Here is a 24607-nt window from a genome sequence, read left to right as displayed (position 1 = left end):
TTTAAGATTCTATTTATTTGACAGAGAGAGACACAGCGAGAAAGGGAACACAAGCAGGGGGAGTGGGAGAGGGAGAAGCAGGCTCCCCGCCGAGCAGGGAGCCCCATGCGGCACTACCTTTAATTTTTTATTTTTATTTTATTTTTTTTTAAGATTTTATTTATTTATTTGACAGAGAGAACAAGCAGGTGGAGGCGCAGAGGGAGAGCGAGAAGCAGACTCCCCGCGGAGCAGGGAGCCCGATGTGGGGCTCGATCCCAGGACCCCGGGATCATGACCTGAGCTGAAGGCAGACGCTTAACGACTGAGCCACCCAGGCGCCCAGGGTGACTCTTCTTGAAGGAGGCTCACAGAAAGCAAGTGAGCACATTCTGGACTTCAGATGGGAATGTGAGAACAGGGCCCCACAACTCTTTGTGAGTCCTGGAGGGAGGAGAGTGGGGTAGTTGAGTGCACCCGCTGTGGAGCCAGTCTGGCCATGAACTTGGCTTCCTCCTTTCACATGGTAACAAGAGTCTCTCTGAGGGGCGCCTGGGTGGCTCAGTCGTTAAGCGTCTGCCTTCGGCTCAGGTCATGGTCCCAGGGTCCTGGGATCGAGCCCCCATTGGGCTCCCTGCTCAGCGGGAAGCCTGCTTCTCCCTCTCCCACTCCCCCTGCTTGGGTTCCTTCTCTCGCTGTGTCTCTCTCTGTCAAATAAATAAATAAAATCTTTAAAGAAAACAAAAACAAGAGTCTCTCTGTGACCCAGGGTCTCAGCAGGAAACCTGGCATACTAAGAGCAGGGTAGGTAGAGAAGGGTTAAGCAAAGGGAGTGTTTACGGAGGTGTGGGCAGACAGGAGGGCAACAAGGGCAAGTGCGGCTCCCCCCGGGGCTAGAACAGTGGGGCCACAGGGCTAAGGGGAGAGCATAACTGCCGTTACGGGGCTGAGAAGTGAGACCCTTGCCCTGGGACAAGCAGGGCCGCTCCAGCCACAGGGGACCCTGCAGGGGGACCACTCCCCAGGGAACATATCACTTGCCCTCATTCTCCTTCCTCAGCCTTGTCTCCGCATTGTGTGGAACCTCCTGGAAGCCAGAGGGCATGGGAGAGCCCACTGATGCAGTCCAGTCAGGTCAGCCTTCCAAGGGAGAGAGCAGGGGAGACGGGGAGGAGTGGATCTGAAAGGGCAAACGGAAGGTGTCTGGTGCACGATCTCATGGGCCAGGGGTGAGTTAAAGGAAACAAGGCACATTAAACACCCCAAAATTGGGAGTTGCTATTTATAGAAAAACAACGAGCTCCCTTTGGAGAGAGATACCCACTTTGATACAGCACCCCCCACGTAAGGATTGCCCGCAGGGATGCGTAACTGTGCCAGAAGTAAGTGATTTCTCATAAGTGAAGAGACTTAAGTAGTAGCCGGGAAAGACAGAGAATCCAAGACTCAAGAGGAAAAGACGGAAAATATGCAGAGTCCTAGCGCTGGGATGAATCCCGTTCACAGCCCGAGTAACTATTAAGTTTCACAGTCTCAATAGATGTTAAAAACATTTGGAAAATTTCAGCGATCATTTATGATAAACCTCTTACTAAAACAGGAGCAAACAGTTTCCTGATGTGATAAATCTCTCACCATAAACCAGCATCACACTTTACGATGGAACAGCAGAAAGCAAACCCACTGAAGTCAGACACAAAAGGATGCACATTATCTTCACTTTCACTGAACATTTCTCCAGAAGTGTTAACCAAAGCGAATACTATGGAACTATATATTTTAGGAAAAAAGATGGTAAGAAAATGATAGTTTCTGGCAGATGATATAATTTGTACACCTGGAGAATCCAAGAGAAAAACTGAAAATCCACCCCCTTCTATGCTGTATTGCCTCTGATGATTTTTAATTCACTTTATCTTTTTTTAAGATTTATTTATTTATTTTAGAGAGAGCACGAGCAGGGGGAGGGACAGAGGAAGAAGGAGAGAAGCTCAAGCAGACTCCCCACTGAGCACAGAGCTCAACACAGGGCTTGATCCCACAACCCTGAGATCACGACCTGAGCCAAAATCAAGAGTCGGATGTTTGACTGAGCTACAGGCGCCCCAGGGCACATAGTTCTTTAAAGTGAATTAAAATTGGGGTGCCTGGGTGGCTCAGTCAGTTAAGCATCCGACTCTTGCTTTTGGCTCAGATCGTGATCTCAGGGTCGTGGGATCGAGCCCTGCGTCGGGCTCCATGCTCAGTGGGGAGTCTGCTCTTTCTCTCTTCCTCTGCCACTCCCCCTGCTCCTGCGTGCGTTCTCTCTTTGTCTCTCAAATAAAATAAATAAAATCTTAAAAAAAAAAGAGAGCCATGTGCCTTCAGTTGCCTAAGCAGGGATTGAGGTCCTATTCAAGACTCAACTAGAAATCAATATTGTTAGAACTCCAAAGAAGTTAGGACTCATTCTACTACATCTTGATTAAACTGTTCATGGTTATAAGAATCTGAAAATCCTTGGTTTTCAGGAAAAATAGATCTCTGAAGCTAGGCACAATGGGTAAAGTGTAAGGCCTCACTCCTATCCCCACCCTTAAGCCCCTGTTGCCCCCTGGAGGCAACAACCATTTCCTATGTCTTGTTATCCTTCAAGCGGTGGTCTGAACTTAGATGAGTGTGTAGCCACACGCGCAAGAGATAACTTCTTGAGTTTCTTTTTCCAGGCAAAAGAAAATGGATGGGACCGAAGATTTCAAAATCCAGAGGATGGATGTGGATCCAAGTCCTACAAGCCAGGAGACAGACACAGAAGAAGACAATGGCAATCTGAATGAACTAGCATTAGCGGTAGTGAAGAGTGCCGTCAGTGCTGCTGTTAAGACTGTAGCAGGTAGTAATCCTGCTTGCAGGTGTGAAGGACTAGCCCATTAAACAATGCCACACTACCAGGCAACTAACAAATTCTCACCTTTTTTTTTTTTTGCAGAAGAAGAAAAGCCCATCAAAAATATCAAATGGGTCACACACGGTGAATTCACAGCAGAAAGGGGCCATAAGCAAATTGAGGAGTTCATTCTGGTAAGTTAGTTGACCACTCCAGATTGGTGTACAAGGGCGAGGAACAATGAAAAGTTTAAAACCCGGAAACCCTAGGTGATTTCAAAGGTGACTAAGTAAACATTGTCCCCATCTGGGTTCCAAATTCACCATGGTATGGTTCGATGGTGAAAGGCACAATCGTATTTCCTGGTTTGTATCATCCTAACCTTACATCTCCCTCGGAAAATCTGATACTCCCAGTTAAGCCATTTTCCCATGCTGGTGCTCTAAGCGGGGGCCTAGTGGCCAAAGGAGGGAGCTACTGTTCCAAAACGGGAATTCTCCATCACCAACTTTAGAAATCTCATATGAACAGAGGGGATGCCGATGGATCTTTCTGATTTGGTCTTGGAACATAATGTCCACACATTATGATGTGCATGCCTGTGAATTCCTCTCCCTTTTCTGCCTGTGCCTGGCTCTGACCCATTTGTGTGGCTTATCCTGGCAGCTTTGGAGAGAAGGCCCTGGGTTGCTTTGCATAACTGGCGAGGTGGATTAAGAAGTGGCCTGAAATCCCCACTCACTGTATTTCCTCAGAAGAGAGATGAGTTGAAAAAAAAAAAGGGGGGGGGGAGCGCCTGGGTGGCTCAGTCGGTTGAGCGTCTGCCTTCGGCTCAGGTCATGATCCCGGAGTCCCGGGATCGAGCCCCGCGTCGGGCTCCCTGCTCCGCGGGAGGCCTGCTTCTCCCTCTCCCTCTGCTGCTCCCCCTGCTTGTACTCTCTCTCTCTTTCTCAAATAAAGAAAATCTTTAAAAAAAAGAAGAGAGATGAGTTGAAACAGGTGGAGGCAAACTCCCCACCCCTCGGAGAAGCTTCCTGCTGTCTCCGTTTCTCTGGCCAGCCCATCACAGTCTACAGCCCCAAGGGCAGTTTCCTAGGCCCTAGGAAGGCCCCATCGGGTGGCAGCGAGGTGGCTCCACACCCTCTCATACCCCAGCAGGCACACTTCAATTACAAGGGGTCTCTAGAGCACCATGATGATGAATGGCTCAAAGTACTACTTACTCTTGGACCTTCTTGCTCTGGGGAACGTCTCCCTTTGGAGTTGGGCAAAAGCCTCTGCCTACTGCGCCCAGGGTCTGTGAATCAGACTGGAATGGGACACAGAACAAGCAGAAAAGTTTCCCCCAACAATGCCACCAGTTATTCTGAATAAAAGGCAAAAGTCAGTCCCGACAAGGGGCTGCAGAGCTTGAAGTGATCTGAGTCCCCTCCTCCCTCCCAACTTATCGCTCAGGGTCATCACCTTCTACCTTCTCCCCTTTCACCGTCCTTGCCGCAGCCACACCTGTCTCCTTCCCGTTCAACTGCCAGGCCTGCTCCCGCCTCAGGGCCTTGGCACATGCAGGGCTGTCTGCCTGGAACCCTCTCCCCTGCAATCTGTTCCGATCTGTTCTCATGGGTCGGGCCTTACCTCTCTTGAGTTCTTTGTTAACATGCCGCCTGTTCACTCACTCTGGAATGACCTGAAGACTAGTAGAAGAGCTCTTCCACAGCTGAAGATATAAAGAAAAAGCCATATTAAGAAGGGGAGCCAGGACGAGACAAAGTTGGGAACTAAACCCCTGCATGGCGACCCACACATGGGAGCCCAATCACAGGCACGCAGGCACTCCCTGAGAAGCGGGAGGTTCAAGCCCCACCTCTGGGCACCACCCACCTTGGAGACTGCGCCAGGAAGATGAAACCCACCCCCCAACACGTGGCCTTGAAAATCAGCAGCGTTTCATCCCAGGAGCTTGGAAAATCAGGGGAGGGCCAGAGTGTTACAGGGAACCAAGACTCTGCTCTTAAAGGGCCCACACCCTATCACACTCTCTCGGAGCCCAAGCCCAGAGGTAGTAGTTTGAAAGGTGCCTGGACTATATGTGACGGGGATTGAAACCCTACTTCTAGGGTTTTGTGCCAAAGGGGCAGGGATCTGTAGGAACTTTCTCTGGGAACAAAGGTCCTGGTGGATACCAGTTCTGATATTCTCCATCCACCTTGCTAGGACTACCGACCCTGCCCTGGCAGGTGGCCCGCTAAAGCAGCTCCTGGCCCTGCCAGGCAGCGTCATTTGGGACCTGCATCTCCCCAAAGCAATTACCACCCTGCCACAGCTCGTGGGCAGCCTTGGCCAAGACCAGTGTCCCTCCAAAGCAACTCATGCCCCGGGGGTGGGAGGGCCCAGTCCCACCTACCAGCACTCCCACAATAGTCACTACGAGGCATTGCAGCTGGGGGGAGGGGGGCAAGGGCCAGCCCCACTCACCAGCGCCCCCCACAGCAGTCACAGCTGAGCCACAACAGGTCAGTGCACACAGCCCACACGTGGGACACCCCTGGAGTGCCTGGTTCTGGTGATGAGGGGTGATTATACTACTGGGCCCCCCGAACACCTTCTACATAAGGCCACCACTTTCAAGACCAGGAGACGGAGCTGATGTACCTAATACATAGAAACAAACACATAGAGTCAGACCAGATGAGGAGACGGAGGAATAAGAACAAGACAAAACCACAGAAAAAGAACTAAAAATGTGGATAAGCAATTTATCTGATAAAGAGTTCAAAGTAATGGTCATAAAGGTGCTCACAAGAGGACAAGAGTTGGGAGAAGAATGGATGAACTCAGTGAGAACTTCAACAAAGAGACAGAAAATATTTTTACTTTTATTTTTTGAGAGAGAGCTCAAGTGGGGGTAGGGCAGAGGGAGAGGGAAAGAGAATCCCAAGCAGGCTCCCTGCCTAGTGCGGAGCCCCATGCGCAGCTCAGTCTCATGACCCTGAGATCATGACCTGAGCAGAAATCAAGAGTCAGACGCTTAACCAACTGAGCCACCCAGGCGCCCAAGAAAAAGGAATTCTTAAGAAATGAGAGTAGGATAAGGTACCACTGGAACAACATCAAGCATACCAACATTTGCATTATAGGGGTCCCAGAAAGAAAAGAGAGAGAAAGGGGTAGAAAACCTATCTGAAGACATAATAGCTAAAAACTTCCCTAACCTGGGGAAAAAAACAGACACCTGGGTCCAGGGAGCAGAGAGAGCCCCAAATAAGAGGAACCCAAGGAGGTCCTTGCCAAGACACATAATAACGAAAATGCCAAAAATTAAAGATAAAGAGAGAATCTTAAAAGCGGCAAGAGAATACAAATAGTTACGTATACGAGAACCCCCATAAGGCTATCAGCTGATTTTTCAGCAGAGTTTGCAGGCCAAAAGGAAGTAGCACGACACACTCTGAGTACTGAAAAGAAAAACCTACAACCAAGAATACTCTGTCCAGCAAGGTTATCAATCAGAACTGAAGGAGAGATAGAGTTCTCAAAAAAAAGTTAAAGGAGTTCATCACCACTAAACCAGCATTACAAAAAATGTTAAAGGGACTTGTTTAAGTAGAAAAGGCCATAATTAGAAGACAATTACGAAAGAAAAAATTTCACTGGTAAAAGCAAACATATAGTAAAGGCAATAGATCAATCACTTATAAAGCTAGTATGAAGGTTAAAAGGCAAAAGTAGTAAAATCAATTATAGCTATGACAATTACTTACGAGATACACAAAATAAAAAGATGTAAAATATGATGTCAACTACATAAAATAGGAGGGAATGAAAATGTAGCACTTTTACAATGTGTTCCAAATTAAGTGACCATCAGCTTAAAATACACTGCGATATATACATAGTGCATTACAGATGAACCTCCTGGTAACCACAATCCCAAAACCTATAACGGATACACAAAAGACACAGGAATCCAAACATAACATTAAAGAAAGTCATCAAATCACAAGGGAAGAAAGAACAGAGAAGAACTACAAAAACAACCAGAAAACAATTAACAAACTAATCATAAGTACATGCCTAGCAGTAATTACTTTAAATGTAAATAGACTGCATGCTCCAATCATAAGACACAGGCTGACTGAATGGATAAAAAACCAAAACCCATCTATATGCTGTCTACAAGAGACTCACATCAATCCTCGAGACACGTACAGACTGAAAGTGAAGGGATGGGAAAAGATATTCCAAGCAAATGAGAGAAAAAAAAGGAAAACCTGGGTAGCAATACTCATACCAGACAAAATAGACTTAAAAAAAAAAAAAAAACACCTGTAACCAGAGACAAAGGGCATTATATAATGATAAAGGGGTCAACCCAACAAGAAGATATAAGACTTGTATATTTATATCTATGCACCCAACATAGGAGCACCTAAATATATAAAGAAAATATTGACAAATATAAAGGAAGAAATTGACAGTAGTACAGTAATAGTAGGGAACTTTAACACCCCACTTACTATCAATAGATCATCCAGACAGAAAACCAATAAGGAAAGTGACTTTGAATGACACATTAGACCAGATGGACTTAACATATATCCAGAACATTCCATCCCAAAACAGCAGAATACACATTCTTTTCAAGTACACATGGAACATTCTCCAGGACAGATCACATGTTAGGCTAGAAAACAAGTCTCAATAAACTTAAGAAGACTGAAATCGTATCAAGCGTCTTTTCTTAGCACAATGGTATGAAAATAGAAACCAATTACAAGAAGAAAACTGGAAAAAAACTATAAACACCTGGAGGCTAAACATGATACTAAGCAATCAATGGCTGAACAAAGAAGTCAAAAAGGAAATTAAAAAATACCTTGAGACAAATGAAAATGGAAACACAGTACAAAATCTATGCGATGCTGCAAAAGAAGTTTTAGAGGGAAGTGTTTTTTTTAAAGATTTATTTATTTAGGGGCGCCTGGGTGGCTCAATCAATTAAGCGTCTGCCTTCGGCTCAGGTCATGATCCCAGAGTCCCAGGATGGAGCCCGGCATCGGGCTCCCTGCTCACCTGGGAGTCGGCTTCCCCCTCTCCCTCTGTCCCTCCCCGCCACTCGTGTGCGCTTTCTCTCTCTCAAATAAATAAATAAAATCGTAAAAAAAAAAAAGAGATTTATTTATTTGAGGGGGGAGGGGCAGAGGGAGGAGAAAGAAACTTAAGCAGACTCCACGCTAAGGGAAGTTTATAGCACTACAGGCCCAACTCAAGAAATCTGAAAATCTCAAATAAACAATTTAATCTTATGCCTAAAGGAAGTAGAAAAAGAACAAAGCCCAAAATTAGTAGAAGGAAGGAAATAATAAGTATCAGGAGAAGATAAACGAAATAGAAACTTAAAACATTAGGAAAGATCAATGAAGCTAAGAGCTGGTTCCTTGAAAAGATAAAATTGAAAAACCTTTAGCAAGACTCATGAAGAAAAAAAAGAGAGAGGACTCAAATGAAGAAAATCAGGAATGAAAGAAGTTATAACTGACACCACAGAAATACAAATGATTATAAGAGACTAGGCTAGTCTGAAAAATTATTTGTTGTAAACAAATTAAACAACCTAGAAGAAATAGATAAATTCCTAGAAACAATCTTCCAAGACTGGAATCAAGAAGGAATGGAAAATCTGAACAGACAAAATGCTAATAATGAAATTGAATCAGTACTCAAAAAAACTCCCAACAAAGGAAGTCCGGGACCAGATGGCTTCACAAGTGAATTTCACTAAACATTTATTTTTTTTAAAGATTTTATTTATTTATTTGAGAGAGAGAGAGCATAAGAGAGAGAGAGCATGAGGGGGGAGGCAGAGGGAGAGGGAGAAGCAGACTCCCTGTGGAGCAGGGAGCCTGATGCGGGGCTCAATCCCAGAACCCTGGGACCATGACCTGAGCTAAAGGCAGATAAACTTAACTGACTGAGCCACCCGGTGCCCATCACCAAACATTTAAAAAGGAGTTGATACTTATCCTTCTCCAACTATTCCAGAAAATTAAAGAGGAAAGGATGCTTCCCAATCACTCAATGAGACCAACATTACCCTGATACCAAAACCAGACAGACACTACACAAAAAGAAAATTCCAGGTCAATATCCCTGAAGAACACAGATGCAAACATCCTCAATGATATATTAACAAACCGAATTCAACAATACATTAAAAGTATCATATATCACGATCAAGTGGGATTTATTCCAGGGATGCAAGGATGATTTAATATACACAAATTACTCAATGTGATACACCATGTTAACAAAATAAAGGATAAAAATAATATGATCATCTCAATAAATGCAGAAAAAGCATCTGACACAACTCAACATTCAAATACGATAAAAACTCTCAACAAAGTGGGCATAGAGGAAACATACCTCAACATAAGAGAGGCCAGATATGACAAACCCAGAGCTAAGATCATGCTCAAGAGTGAAAGGCTGAAAGCTTTCTCTCTAAGATCAGGAACAAGACTAGAATGCTCACTCTTGCCACTTTTATTCAACATATAGTACAAGGCCTAGCTGTAGCAATGAAACAAGAAAAAGAAATAAAAGGCATCCAAATTGGTAAAGAAGAAGTAAAACTGTCACTATTTGCAGATGTCATGATATTATATATAGAAAACCCTAAAGACTCCACCAAAAAACTATTAGAACTAATAAATGAATTCAATGAAGTTGCAGGATACAAAATTAACATACGGAAATCTGTTGTTGCGTTTCTATACACTATTAACTATCAGAAAGAGAAACTGAAAAAACAATCCCGTATACAATTGCATCAAAAAGAATAAAATACCTAGGAATAAATTTAACCAAGAAGTTGAAAGACGTGTATTCTGAAAACTATAAGACAGTGACGAAAGAAACTGAAGACGACAAATAAATGGAAAGATATATCATGTTCATGGAATGGAAGAATTAATATTGTTGAAATGCCCATACTACCCAAAGCAATCTATAGAATTCAATACAATCCCAATAAAAATACCAATGGCAATTTTACATTTTAGAACAAATAATCCCAAAATTTATATGGAATGACATAAGACCTCAATTAATCAATGCAATCTTAAGAAAGAAGAGTAAAGCAGGAAGTATCATGCTCCCAGATTTCAAACTATACTACAAAGCTATAGTAATCAAAACAGTATGGTACTGGCACAAACACAGACCTACACATCAAAGGAACAGAACAGAGTCCAGAAATAAACCCACACTTTTATGGTCAATTAATCTATGCCAAAGGAGGCAAGAGTATACAATGGGGAAAAGACAGTCTCTTCAATAAGAGGTGTTAAGGAAACTGGACAGCTACATGCAAAATAATGAAATTGGAGGAGTGCCTGGGTGGCTCAGTTAGTTGAATGTCCGACTCTTGGTTTCAGCTCAGGTCATGATCTCGGGGTAGTGAGATCGAGCCCTACATTAGGCTCTGCGCTTAGAGTGCAGTCTGCTTGAGATTCTCTCCCTCTGCCCCTCCCCCTGCTCGCACGCTCTCTCTCTCAAATAAACACTTAAAAAAAAATGAAAACAGACCACTTTCTAACCACACACACAAAAATAAACTCAAAATGGATTAAAGACCTAAATGTAAGACCTGAAACCATAAAACTCCTAAAAGAAAGCAGAGGAAGTAACACCTGGAAATCAGCCTTAGCAATATTTTTCTCAGGCAAGGAAAACAAAAACAAAAATAAACAATTACAACTACATCAAACTAAAAAAACCTTTGCACAGCAAAGGAAACCATCAATAAAATGAAAAAGTAACCTACTAAATGTGAGAAGATATTTTGCTAATGATATGTCTGATAAACGGTTAATATCCAAAATATATAAAGAACTCATACAACTCAACACCCCCCACAAAAAAAAATTCATTTACGGGCAGATGGCCTGAATAGAAAATTTTTCCAAAGAAGACATACAGATGGACAAGAAACACATGAAAAGATGCTCAACATCATTAATCATCAGGGAAATGCAAATCACAACCACAATGAGATATCACCTCACACCAGTCAGAATGGCTAATATCAAAAAGACAAGAAATAACAATTGTTGGTGAAGATGTGAAGAAAAGGAAAGCCTCATGCACTGTTGGGTGGGAATGTAAATTCGTGCAGCCATTGTGGAAAAGAGTATAGAGGTTCCTCAAAAAATTTTAAATAGAAATACTATATGATCCAGCAATTCCACTTCTGCGTATTTTTCCGAAAACAAAAACACTAACTTGACAAGATATATGCACCCCATGTTCATTGCAGCATTATTTGCTATAAGCCAAGATTGGAAGCAACTTAAGCATCCATCAATAGATGAATGGATAACAAAGATGTGATATATATAAAATAGAATATTATTCAGCCATAAAAAAGAATGAAATCTTGCCATTTGTGACAACATGGATGGACCCAGAGGGTATTATGCTAAGAAGTGAAGTTAAAGAAAGACAAATAACATATGATTTCACTTACATGTAGAATCTAAAAAACCAAACAAATGAACTAACAAATCAAAACAGAAACAGACTCAAATACAGAGAACTGGTGTTACCAGAGGGGAGAGGGGTATGATTTGGGTGGAACGAGTGAAGGGGATTAAGAGGTATGAGCTTCCAGTTATAAAATGAACTAGTCACAGGGCGCTCAGCTGGCTCAGTTGGTGGAGTGTGTGACTCTTGATCTCGGGGCTGTGAGTTTGAGCCCCACGTTGGGCACAGAGATTACTCAAAATACAATCTTTAAAAATAAATAAAATAAAATAAAATAGTCACACAGATGAAAAGCACAGCAAATAGTATTAATATTGTAATAATTTTGTATGGTGACGGACCTATTGTGATCATTTCATAATGTGCATAAATATTGAATCACTATGTTGTATACCTGAAACTAATACACTACTGTATGTCAACTGCAGCTCAATTAAAAAAAAAATTCTACCTGCTCACTGAGGCCTTTCCTCGCCACCTCATCTAAAATTGCAACCCATTCTCCTCCTCTGATTTACTTTTTCCCTTAGTATTCAGTTCTACCTAAGATACTAGATTTTATTTACTTACCCTTTGCCTTTCTTCCAAATAGTCAATGATCAAATAGTCAATGAGGGCAGAGGCTTTTATTCAATTCTCTGTCCCCCGCCCCTAGAAAGCTCAGGTACACGGAGATGCTCTAAAATATGTGTTGATTACACGGACAGATTTATTCTCGCCATACCATTATTTTTCACAGATGAACTGTGTAGCACTGTTATGAGGATAAGATGATTAGAAAGTAGAAAGTAACTGAAACGTTAAAAGCTCTATAAAGCTACTGACATAAAGTCACCTTGTTCCCAGCCCTGCTAATGCAGTGAGCCCTAGAAGTAAAGTCTGCCATCTAAGTGTCAGACATTTCTGATGGAGAGCTTTCTTGATCAAGCTTACTGCAGATTTCCCAGAGTCCACTCTACACCAGGGGATGCCAAATTAGTAGTTGCCACTTACTGAGCATTACTATGTGTCAAGTATCGCTGAGCACTTCACATGCATGATCTCACCTAACCCCCACAATGAACCTGCATGTAGGTACATCAGTGTACCGATTTTACAGATGAGAAACCGAGGTTCAGAGAGGTTGGACTATTTGTCCAAAGTCTTTCTTTTTTTTTTTTAAAGACTGTATTTATTTATTTATTTATTTATTTTAGGAAGAGAAAGCGTGCATGAGTGGGGAGAGGGGCAAAAGGAGAGAGAGAGGCAGAGAATCTCAAGCAGACTCTGCCCTGAGTGTGGAGCCCATTGTGGGGCTCTATCCCATGACCCTGAGATCACGACCTGAGCTGAAACTGAGTCAGACACTTAACCGACTGAGCCACCTAGGCACCCCTGTCCTAAGTCTTTCTGATTAAGCAGCAAAATGAAGTTTTGATCACAGGTCTGATATACTTTGGCCACCATAATAGGAAAGGTTCTTTTTTTTCCTTTAAAGATTTTATTTATTTATTTGGGCGAGAGAGAGAGCGAGTGAGCATGAGTGGGGAGGACAGGCAGAGGGAGAAGCAGACTCCCCACTGAGCAGGGAGCCCGATGCAGGGCTCAGGGCTCGATCCCGGGACTCTGGGATCATGACTGGAACCGAAGGCAGACGCTTAACCAACTGAGCCACCCAGGTGCCCCTGAAAAGTTCTTTTTGATGACAAAAATAATGCAGAGTTTTACTATCAGTGAAAAATGCAAATTCAAAAGATTTTAAGGTATTACAATGTGAATGAGAATGATTAAACCTGATGTCCAAAGGCTCGTGTGTTTTGGAGAGGGAAGAGGTACACTTACACACGGCCAATGGGCACAATTTGTTTATTCTCTTAAGGAACACAACCTGGCAACATGAATATACAAATAAGTTCTTTCTAAGAGAAAAGCTGGAAAATCCCCAACACCTAACATCCAGTTAAAATTATTTTTTTTAAAGATTTTATTTATTTATTTGACAGAGAGAGACACAGCGATAGAGGGAACACAAGCAGGGGGAGTGGGAGAGGGAGAAGCAGACTCCCTGCCGAGCAGGGAGCCCGATGCGGGGCTCGATCCCAGGACCCTGGGACCATGACCTGAGCCAAAGGTAGATGCTTAACGACTGAGCCACCCAGGCAGCCCTAAAATTATTTTTATGATAAAATAAGACATTATATTAAAAAAGGAATATCCCCAGTGAGCCAAAGGACACAAAGTAGAAAAGGAAAGCTCTCCTTCCACCCCCACAATACCCGGTTCTACTCCCTCAAGGGTCACTTACCATTGATAACAGTTTTGTGCATATACTTCCAGGTGCCTGTTGATTTTGAGTGTCCAATAATATGTAATTGGCTAAGCCATCCATGGTGGAGTAGCACAATGAGATATTGTTTCCTGGAAGCGAGTATATGAAGCAATGTTATGTAAAAATTACAAAACACAAGGATAACACATACTCACTGGAGCTACGTAGGAGTCAGCTGCCTGAACAGTGATAAAAATGGGGAAACTGGCTTGATGGAGATGGCTGAATTTAATGTGTCTAAGGCTGCCTTAGTTCACAAAAGAAAGAAAAAAAAAAAACCTCTAGGGCACCAAATTGAGAGGAAGAGAATCTTAGAACAGAGACATCTGGTCGGGGGGAGAGAGCACTGGGCGGGCTGCTTGGGAGCCCTGGGTCCCAGTCCCCACTGTTGCGTTGTACTGTCCCTTCCCATGGCTAGGCCCCAATATTCTCATCTGCAAAGGGAGGGACTTCCCTAAATGATGTCTAGGGCCCTTTCCGATGATACAAAGTCTTTGATTGTCTGACAGATTCAACACGAAGGCTGAAGAAATATATTCATATAGAAAGGTTGGAAAGAAAGCCACGCTCCAATGGGCCACAAAGGGTTAAGTAGCAGGCTCCTTCATAAAAGGAATGATAATCTGTGTAAAACACAATTCTGATCCCAGGGAATCTAGAGTCTGGTGCTCCTGTCTGACTGACTGAAACAATCAATTGGGTATAAGTTTGAAATAAAGTAAGCTGGGGCTCCTGGGTGGCTCAGATGGTTAGGCGTCTGCCTTTGGCTTGGGTCGTGATCCCAGGGTCCTGGGATCGAGCCCCGCATCGGGATCCCAGCTCGGCGAGGAGTCTGTTTCTCCCTCTACCTCTCTCCTCTGCTTGTGCTCTCTCTCTCTGTCTGTCTCTCTCAAATGAATAAATAAAATCTTTTAAAAAAAAAAGAAAGAAAGAAAGTGAGCTGAGGCAGAAGGCCAACCTACTTTTAAAATTTTTTTTAGAGGGCCTGATATCTTTTAGCCATCTCCCTCCAACTGTTCCTCCTCACATCACTGAAACTGTTAGACTGTCCCACTTCCTTCCTTCTGTGGACCTTCAGCTAAATTCAGGATTTTTTTTTTGATGTGGAAGCTTCCTGTGCCCCAATAGCCAACGCAAGGGGGTTCAGTTGAATTGAACTTGTTGAATACCTACAGCGTTCAAGGCACTGGACTGAGAATCGGGGCTGCACTGTGACTTCTGTGGGCCCTAGGCACTAGTGAGATTCATGCTTTGGAGAGAAAAATTTCTCCAAGGGGGTAAAATAGGGATGTCAGGGATCTGGATGATCCCAGTGCCTGACTCATTCCTTTTCTAAACTTAGTTTATGTACCACCGATGGCTGCATTGAAGTGAGGCTGATTTTCAAAAACAGCTTGTGAAATCAGCCTCATTACTTTCATCAGTGACATCTACAGGCCTCCCAAGAGGAGTGAGCAGAACACATGTTCCAATCCCTTTCTAGTTACTCTCCAACTAACCCAACTTGCCTCCCAAGTCAGGGTCTGGCGGGAGGTCAGTGTGTACGTGTGCGTGTGGGGTATTTGTGCGCCTACACACCTGACCGTGCGCCTCTGGGTTCCAAAGCCCGCTCTCCAGGGAGGTCGCATTATTCACTCATTTCATGTCGGCTCTACCTTTTCTCTCCTCCACTTGTGGAGACGGATTGGGAGTTGACTCTAGTTTGCATCCCAGTCAAAAATGTTAGAAACGGATGCCCGAAGCTGGGCTGTAACCCCTACCGCCGTGTTGTCGCCTTTACCTAGAGGACTTGAAAGAAAGTTCGCTTTTCTGTATGTTCTTTCTCTTTTATATGAAACAGACTTGGGAGTATCAAAACCGCTGGGTGTACTACATAGAGTTTATAGAGAGGGAAGACTTGGTTCACAGCTACCACTATAACTACTGTGTGCGCTGGAGCATCCCGACTGCTAAGAAACCCATGCCCCAAGTCACCGCCTCTGCCTACTTCACCATCAAGATCATCAAAAACAAACCTCTAGTAAGCTCTTCCTTTCCTGCCCCATTCGCTTAGATGAGACTTCGATGAAAATGGAGACCTCTCCTGTCAAGGTCATTGATGACCCCTTCTTTGTAAAACTTAAGTCCTGTTTCTGTCCTCATCTTGCTTGGGCACTCTACAGCACTTGCCAGAGCTGCTCACTCCCTGCTTCATGAAATGTTCCATTTGGCTGCTAGAACCACACACTATCTGGGTTTTCCTTCCTGCCTCACTGACCATTCCTTCTCAGTCTCTACTGGCCTCGAACCTGTCCTCTCTACTCCTCTCCTTGGTGATCTCATCGTCTCCTGACTTTAAATGCCACCTCTAGCTTATGCTTCCCAAATCTGCATCTCCAGCCCAGATCTCTGCCACTTGGATGTTTAATAAACATCTCACTTCTTGTATCCAAAACTGAACTTCCAATTTTCCCTTCCCAACCGGACCTGCCCGCAGACCTCTCATCTCCATTCATGGCCCAAATCCTTGGCATCATCCTTGACTCACATCCCTCACCCAACACATTAGCAATCCTATTGGCCCTATCTTCAAAAATAGGTCCTGAATCCCAACAATTTCTTACCACTCCACTTCTACCACCTTGGTACAAGACACCATCCTCTCTTACCAAGATTATTTCAATAGCCTCCTAACTGGTCGCTCTGCTTCCACCCTTGACCTCATTGTGTATCTTTTCAAAATAGTAGCCGCCAGCCAGAGTGAGCCTGATAAAATGAACTTACGTCACTCCGCTCTGTTTAAAATGTTCCAACGTGTTTCTCTAACTTCAAAGTGCATGCACATTAATTGCAGATCTTGTTGAAAGGAAGATTCTGATTCAGGTCTGGGGTGGGGCCTGAGATTCTGCATCGCTAAGAAGCTCCCAGGTGGTGCTCCCAGGTGTGTGCCTGCCCACAGAGTACACTTTTGAGTAGTGAGGGCCTGGTAGGCCCTTGCGTGACCTGGTCTCTTGCTATCTCTGCTTTCCTCCTCCTCCTCCTCCCTCCCTCCCTCTCCTCCAGCTGTGATCTTGCGACTCTTTAATAATCCAGGTAGAGTCCCACCTCAGGGCCTCTGCACCTGCTGTTCCCTCTGACTGGAACACTCTCCCCTAGGTATGTGCACATCCTGCTCTCACCTCCTACGTCACACTTTTATCCCTTCCTCCATGCTTTTGCTTTTTCTCCCTAACACTTTATTACCTTCTGATAGTCCATGTAATTTATTATCTTGTTATTGTCTGTTCCCCCTACCAGAACATAAGCTCCACAAAGGCAGGAATTTTTGTTTTGCTGTAAAATGAGGCCTGGCAAGTAATAGGCACTCAATAAATACTTGAAGGAATGACTGTGTGTAGCCAACCAGGTAGATCAGGAATATGAAGTATGTTGATAGCTGGTGTGAAAGGAATCCAAATAACATCCACAAATCCAGGGTTTGGGTCATCAGAGGAGCAGGTCTGGTCCCAAGCATAGTGCCTGGAATACAGCAGACATACACACGTTATTTTCCCCCTTGCTGCCCATTCTGTCACAGAAGTTACCTGAGGCTTGGTCTGCCTCCAGAGCTTCACAGAGGACTACACGGTGAGCCAACTCTGTCTTATATTTATCCTATCCTACTACTAACTTATGTATTTGAACCTGGAATCATGTAAAAAGGTAAAGTACATGGAGCTCTCATTCCTCCTGGTCATCTATCCTGCCATCAGCTGTCTTGCTAACTGGCAAGGTTGGAGATTGGAAAGTAAGGCTGCTGGAGGTAAGCAAGACCATGACCAGAGACTGTACATTGAGGGCTTAGGAGAAGGGCTCTTGCTCTGAATTCCACATATAATTTTGGAAGGGAGCATGGGTGGAGACCCCTGAGACAATATTACAACCTCCACTTTTATGCTGCTTTAAAAATGTTTTCAAACCGTGTTTATCTATATTATTTCATTCTTATCCTACTCCTAAGAGGTAAATACTGTCCATCGAGTAGAGTGGAACATAAAAAGAAGGTAAATGACTATTCATGAGGAGCACAAGCCTTTCCTGACTTGTTTCCAATTTTGCAGAGATTCTTCAGGTATTTGTTGCCAAAAAGATCTTTTGGGGAACAGAGATTTGAAGTGACAAAGAACTACCACCTATAGACATTCCAATAAGGAGGATGAATTCTAGAAACTTAAGAGTATACATATGGACAAGTGTAGGGATGGAAGGAATTACGAGTTGGTATGATTGGTATAAGCTAACAGTTATCCTTTTCTCTCTTAGGATATGCCCATTGAGGTCTTTTATATCTTTGAGGGCCTTTCGTTAGTTCATAGGTAATGAACATTTGGAGACTTTTTGTGTGTGTGTGTGTGTGTGTGATCTCTATGCCCAACATGGGGCTAGAACTCATGGCCCTGAGATCAAGAGTCACATGCTCTACTGACCGAGCCAGCGAGATGCCCCTGGAGACTTATTTTTAAAAGGGTGGTGGGCAAAGGTCATCGCACCCCAGGAACCTAGCGGGCCCATAGCCACAGATAACTCATGTAATGGTCACTTTCCTTCTTTGGCCCACCCATCCCATTAGGATGGGCTGAAAGGATTCTGCCATTGTTCTAGAAAAAATTTTTTAATGTCTCATTTTTCAGTAATTAGAAACTTGAGGATTAACTGCTAAAGGATGGTGGGGGCAAAGTGGGTCATGTCTATTGTTTCTATGGGAAACTTCAGTCACATGGAATTAAGTCCTATATTATAATCTTTTATTTGTACAGCAGCTCTTTTAGAGAATCTTTACATATAAACTCATTAATCCTTTTACTGATTGGGCCTATAGAATAGAGACAACCTTTGCTCCCCACCCTCAAAAGACTTCTTACTCACTAGGAATGTAACAGAATAAACAGGGAATCCCTGGCTCAGTGTTTTATGTTAAAAAGTTTTCATATGTTTGTTTTTCTTCCTCTGCAGACCAGGAATGACTCGCTTTCAAGAAAAATGGCTGAGGGATATTATCGAGGCCAAAAATACTTTAATGGAGTCAATTTCCTTCTAATTCAATTGTGTCTAATTCTTACAGAATGTTTTAGGATTGGACTTCTAATCAGAATGTATTAAAAATACGATACTGCACATCAAACCACAGAAAATTTATTGAATAATAAACTTGTGGCGAACAATCCAGCTGTATTTTTTTTTTTTTTTGCATTCATTCATTTTCCATTTGGCAATTTCCATCACATTAGCAGAGTAACCAGTAAGTTGTTTTCCATTTCTAAGTGGTTTTTCCCATCACTGTCTACATCACTTGAGTCTTACAGGTACAGAAGCCAAGTTTAGAGATTTCCTAAAATTCACTTGTCAGACTGAGAATGATACTTGGCTTCTTGTTCCCCCATCTGAGCCTAATTCTCTAGTAGACACACCTCTTTAATGGGCATAACTGGGGAAAAGAAAAATGGCAAGAGTTCTACAGTTCATAATATAACCAGTCTAAAGATTTTCCTACTCACAGGCCCCTTCACTTACTTTGAGTTAAGCCTCACTGTTAACTAATACTACACTCCGATACTCTGAAACTGGGCGCGCTGCGTACCACACAGCATCATAACCGTGATGGTAGCAGGGTGGCTTCAAAACAGGAGGCAATTGCCACGCTTACTTATTTCTGGTCTTTCCATCCTCACACCAGATCATCACTTGTTCCTACCATCCCTGTGAGGCTGTCTTGTCTGACTGCAAAGGTTTAAAACACCAAAGACAAGATTACATTATGGGTGATTACGTACAGGTATATCAGAATACATATTTATGCAGACAAGCACTGGAAGGGAACATAGAATACGAAAAACAATTGATGTGCTAAGACTGTGGTTAATTTTTCTTTCTTCTTCTTTTAACTGTTACATTTGTGCAACAAACATAAAAGAAGGGAAAATCTTATCAGAACAACAGGCATGGAAGTGGAAAACTAGGTAAGTCTTCCTGAAGAACAAAACATGAATTTCAAATACAACAGCTCTCCTATTGGACTTACGGCTCAGATGACTCAACAGTTTGAAGCAGTAACTCTCATGAGCTCAAAATACTTTTAGCCCTTTTATTCTACCCTCCTCTTTCCCAAAAAACATGCTACTGAAGCTGTTCTTTGGCAGATCTTTCCTGAACAAACCCTGATGAAAGAAATGACAAAGTTCTGAAATACCTTAATATGTTTTCTTTCATTTACTATCTACTCTGTGGAGGACACAGGCGAATCCAATAAAAACCCACAATAATCCTCTATCACAGAGTTGTTGCATTTAAACTGCTCTGCCTACTGAAAATAAGAGTGCAAACTCATTCAGCCTCTAGGAATCAATAACAAAAAATAATGTTCTTAGAGACCAGAATTCTTAAATAGGGACTATAAATTTAGGTTTTATTACACAGGGAAGTAGATGGATTACAACTCATAAATTTGGAACCTAGCTTCCTTTTACCTTTAGGAAACAAGATATTGATCAGGTTAGGCGGCAATGATGATAAACAGAAATCACTTCATCTTCAGGAGTCATAAATGTTGCTACACGCCAAATGGTTTAGTTCCTTAGTTGTGGTTAAAGGTAGACACTTTCCTAGAACATATGTTAAATAGTAAAACTTTTTATCTATACTTTGAAATATGACTGCCTTATTTTAAGACTTTGGGGAAAAAACACTTTAATCTATTACAAGAAGAGAGAGCATTTTATGACCACAGAGTTAGAACTTCCCCATCCCCCAGGTAATTTAGATTTATTCTAGACACATAATAACACAGCTCAAAACAACCTTAACAAAAACAGCCAAAACTTCTACTGTCCCCTTTTCTTTCACTCTTGTGACCTAACAACTCAAACTGAACAAAATAATGGGAAGAAAAAAGATCACGAACTGCTAGTCCCAGAATTTTCCATTTCTCTCAAACTTAAAAGTCAATAGTAGCCATAAAAAGGTGATAAAGTGAGGAGTTCATACAAAGTTAAACTGAATGACAGATATAAAAAATAAAATGAAACGTTTAACAATGTTTAAAATGAAATATGCTTATTACATAAAGGACAGACTTAAAATACGTTTAATATCATTTTAACTTCATCCTTATAAAACAACTAAATTAAAACCAATGCTTCAATATATTTTTCCCTATTAAATTCCTAACCATAGTTGACTCCCATTCATTTCCAGTATTCAAATGACGATCTAAGCATAGCTTAGATGGAAATAATCTACTTACATTGGCAGAACAGTACACTTCCCAGTATTTTATATTTGAAGAACCATTTTTAAGTAACCTTTTAAGAACTTAAAACACTAACGTTCACATTTTCAACTCAATAAGTCTGTGGGTTAGTTTGGTTTTTGGCTTGTTTGCTGGATGTGTGGTAGACATAGGGACTAAAACCAAAATACATTATTTCCAGGGCAGACTATATATTATACAAGTCGATTTTCAAATTCCAGATTTGCTTTTTTCAGCAATGCCTTCACTTTGTTAACAAAAGTGGCCTCCTGTATGTTTCTATCAAGTCCATTTTTAACACATTCAACGTAGAGGAATGATGATTTCCCACAAGCTCAGTTGGGGTGGGAGTGGGGGACAGGCATCACGTAGAGCTAACAGTAGCACTGTCCCATGGTGTGAGAATTAAGTTTCGCATCTTACTGACACTTTCTCTCAATGCCACCTCCCCAAGTACAGTATGATTTCATTCGTAATTTGGATTTTTAAACCAGAAAGTTATTATGGTCAATCCAAAAATAACCCAAAGAACTTGCTAAAATTGTATCAATAAGCAGCTTTTTATTGAAGGACTGAAAGAATTAAATAGAAGGCACAGTAGCACTGTAAAGCTTTTTCAGATCATAGTAATCTTTTTGTATGTATATGTGGAACCCAGACTTTCTTTTTTTGTTAAAAATGTCTGCTGAACAATCAGAAAATCCTTATTTGTCATCTTTCCCTTTAGTTTTTCTGTATACCATCTCTCGAAAACTGGCCAGAATCTTGTTTTCTCTCTTTCGCCTCTCTTCTTGGTTAAAGGACGCCAGGGCTCTCTTCTCATCAGCACTATAGATCTGGTTCTCTTTCCGCAGTCGCACGGCCTCCATTCGGCGATGCCTGGAGATAATTTTATTTTTTGCTTAATTTCTCAGTAATTTTTCTCATAGTACTTCCTCACTAATCCTTCTTAATACAGACTGTTCTATTTAAAAAACTGACAAATAGAAATTGTTTTGGTAATGGGTTGGATTTTCAAAAGATCATTTATTTTATCTGCCAATGTATCCTTTGATTCATTTTCAGTACTCAAATAATGATCTGATGTTCTGTCAACATCATGAATGTTATTAATTTCAATTACTAAGGGCATAAGTCTAGTTCTGTTGTTTCTACTAAAACAACCAGAAACTAGCAAATTATTAATCTTCCTATGTGATATGGGGAATTTGCCTTTGGGGAATTGACAGTAGGACAGAAGAAAGGTTTAAGTTGTCATCAGTCAGGCAGAACTTCCTCATGGTTCTAACTTACCATACAACCAAAAGGACCAGGTCTAATACTATAATAGAATTTGATGAGTTTTGTGAGTGGATTTAACTTCCTTAGAATCCAGTAGCAGCTCCAAGAAGAGATTTATCACAAGGGCTAATTCAGGAAAGTATAGGGGGCAGAGAGAAACTATTACATTATCTTCAAAAGGTCTGCTAACTTAGAGGGAAAACTCCATGAAACTCTTTTACGTTTATGTAACCCAATCCTACAAAATCAGTTCGATATATAAGGCTTGACCTATGCCTAGAAAAATAGAGAAAACTGAGTAAGGAAAAGAGGGAGAATCATTTAAGATTAGTGTGAAAGTGGGGGAGCAGCAGGATGGAAAGACAAGGAGATGACAATGTATTTAAGGTTGCTCAAGGCACAGTGAATAGAGTTTATTTGGAACACAAAGTGCTATGTGAACAATGTTGTAAAACATCTATGTAACGTCTCCTAGTACATGGGAAAGATTTTCTCTTGGGTATCTAGGAATGGAGCTGCTGGGACATAAAGCTTACGAATGCTCAACTTTCCAAGATGATGTCAGACTGTTTTCCAATCATTGTACCAATTTATATCACCACTAGCAGTATTTAAGTGATCCTGTAGATCTACATCTTCTCCAATGCTTGGTACTGTTAGAACTCTGAACTTCTATCAAATAGATGTAAAATCGTATTTCAGCATGTTCTTGATTTCCATTTCCAACGATAATGAACATCTTTTTATGTATGGGTAGGCCATATATTTTTCTTCTAACAAATGCTTGTTTGTGTCATTTTCCCATTTTTTGTTCAGATTGTATGTATTCTTTAAATATTCTCAATACTATCAGTTGTAAGATCTTATCCCAGCTTAAAATTTGTCTTTTTACTTATTTTAAGATGTCTTTTGATGAACAAAAGTTGTTTCTTTTAACTTAGGCAAATTATCACTATTTTATGATTAATACATTTTTTGGAGTCTTAAGAAACACTTTACTACCCCAAGATCTGTTAGATATCTACTTATATTTTACACTAAGAGTGTTGAAAGTTGTTTTTGAGGGCGCCTGGGTGGCTCAGGTGTTAAATGCCTGCCTTCGGCTCAGGGCATGATCTTAGGGTCCTGGGATCGAGCCCCACATCGGGCTCCCTGCTCGGCAGGAACCCTGCTTCTCTCTCTCCCACTCCCCCTGCTTGTGTTCCTGCTCTCGCTATCTCTGTCAAATAAAAAAATAAAATCTTTTTTAAAAAAAGTTGTTTTTGACATTTAAGTCCTTATTCTTGCTGCACTGATTTTTTCTTAATTAAAAAAGATTTTTTTTAAGTAGGCTCCACACTCAGCGTGGGGCTTGAACTCACAACCCTGAGATCTAGAGTTGCATGCTCTAGTGAGCCAGCCAGGCACCCCTAGTTGCACTGATTTTTAAATATGGTGATGCAGGGCTCTACTTTCATCTTTTTCCAAATGGATAACCATTTTTCTCCTGCTCCATTCACTGAATAGGTCCTTCTTTCCCCAATGATCTGACATGTAATCTCTTTTACCTAACTAAGTTTACGCATGTATGGCTCTGCCCCCGAGCTTCATATTTTATCCCACTGAACAATTCATTTGTTCTCCTGTACTTTCTAAAGTTCTGTAAGCTTCATAATAAGTCCTCATATTTGGTAGGGCAAATCTCATCTTCCTATTCTTCTTCAAAGGTGACTGGGCTATTCTTGGCCCTCTAGTCTAACATAAATTTTAGAACCATCTTATTGGGGCACCTGGGTGGTTCAGTTGGTTACGCATCTGCCTTCGGCTCAGGTCATGCTCCCAGGGTCCTGAGATCAGGCCCTGTGCAGGCTCCCTGCTCAACGGAAAGCCTGCTTCTCTTACTCTCTTTGCTGCTCCCGCTGCTTGTGCTGTCTCTGTCTCTGTCAAATAAATAAATAAAATCTTAAAAAACGAGAACCATCTTATTAAGTTTCACATAAAACTCTGCTGTGAGTTTGACTGGAACTACACTGAATATACAGATCAATTTGGGGAGAACTGACAACTTTATATATTGCCTTCCTATGTGAACATGGTATCTCTCCATTTAAGCCTTCTTTAATGTCTTTTTTAAAAGATTCACTTATTTGAGAGAGAGAGAGGGTGAGTGGGGGGAGGGGCAGAGGGAGAGGGAAAGAATCTCAGGCAGACTTCCCACTGAGTGTGGAGCCCAATGCAGGGCTCAATCTCACAACCCTGAGATCATGACCTGACCTGAAACCAAGAGTCAGATGCTTAACCGACTGAACCACCCAGGGACCCCTTTAATGTCTCTTAATGTTTTCTAGCTTTCCCTGTAGAGATCTTGGACATTTTTTTTTTTTTT

At 42.0% G+C, this 24607-nt stretch overlaps 2 protein-coding genes across 2 annotated transcripts in view; one reads left to right on the top strand and one right to left on the bottom strand.

The window, feature by feature from the left end:
- AKAP14 (A-kinase anchoring protein 14) overlaps window positions 1–18798 on the top strand; it is a 25066-nt gene extending 6268 nt beyond the window's left edge. Inside the window, exons 2-6 of the mRNA XM_081809309.1 lie at window positions 2685–2851; window positions 2948–3039; window positions 15538–15747; window positions 17979–18031; window positions 18669–18798. Of these exons, the coding sequence (XP_081665435.1) occupies window positions 2685–2851; window positions 2948–3039; window positions 15538–15747; window positions 17979–18031; window positions 18669–18753 (607 nt within the window). The 3' untranslated portion in view covers window positions 18754–18798. The remainder of the gene's footprint in view (window positions 1–2684; window positions 2852–2947; window positions 3040–15537; window positions 15748–17978; window positions 18032–18668) is intronic.
- A 28-nt stretch (window positions 18799–18826) lies between these two features.
- Window positions 18827–24607, bottom strand: part of NKAP (NFKB activating protein) — a 16770-nt gene continuing 10989 nt past the window's right edge. The window contains exon 4 of the mRNA XM_081809308.1: window positions 18827–21862. Coding sequence (XP_081665434.1) covers window positions 21666–21862 — 197 coding nt within the window. The 3' untranslated portion in view covers window positions 18827–21665. The remainder of the gene's footprint in view (window positions 21863–24607) is intronic.

The sequence above is a fragment of the Leptonychotes weddellii genome, chromosome X (genome assembly GCF_054177405.1).
Source record: "Leptonychotes weddellii isolate Sample4059 chromosome X, ASM5417740v2, whole genome shotgun sequence".
In the NCBI taxonomy this organism is placed as follows: domain Eukaryota; kingdom Metazoa; phylum Chordata; class Mammalia; order Carnivora; family Phocidae; genus Leptonychotes; species Leptonychotes weddellii.
This window is presented reverse-complemented; position numbering and strand designations above follow the sequence as displayed.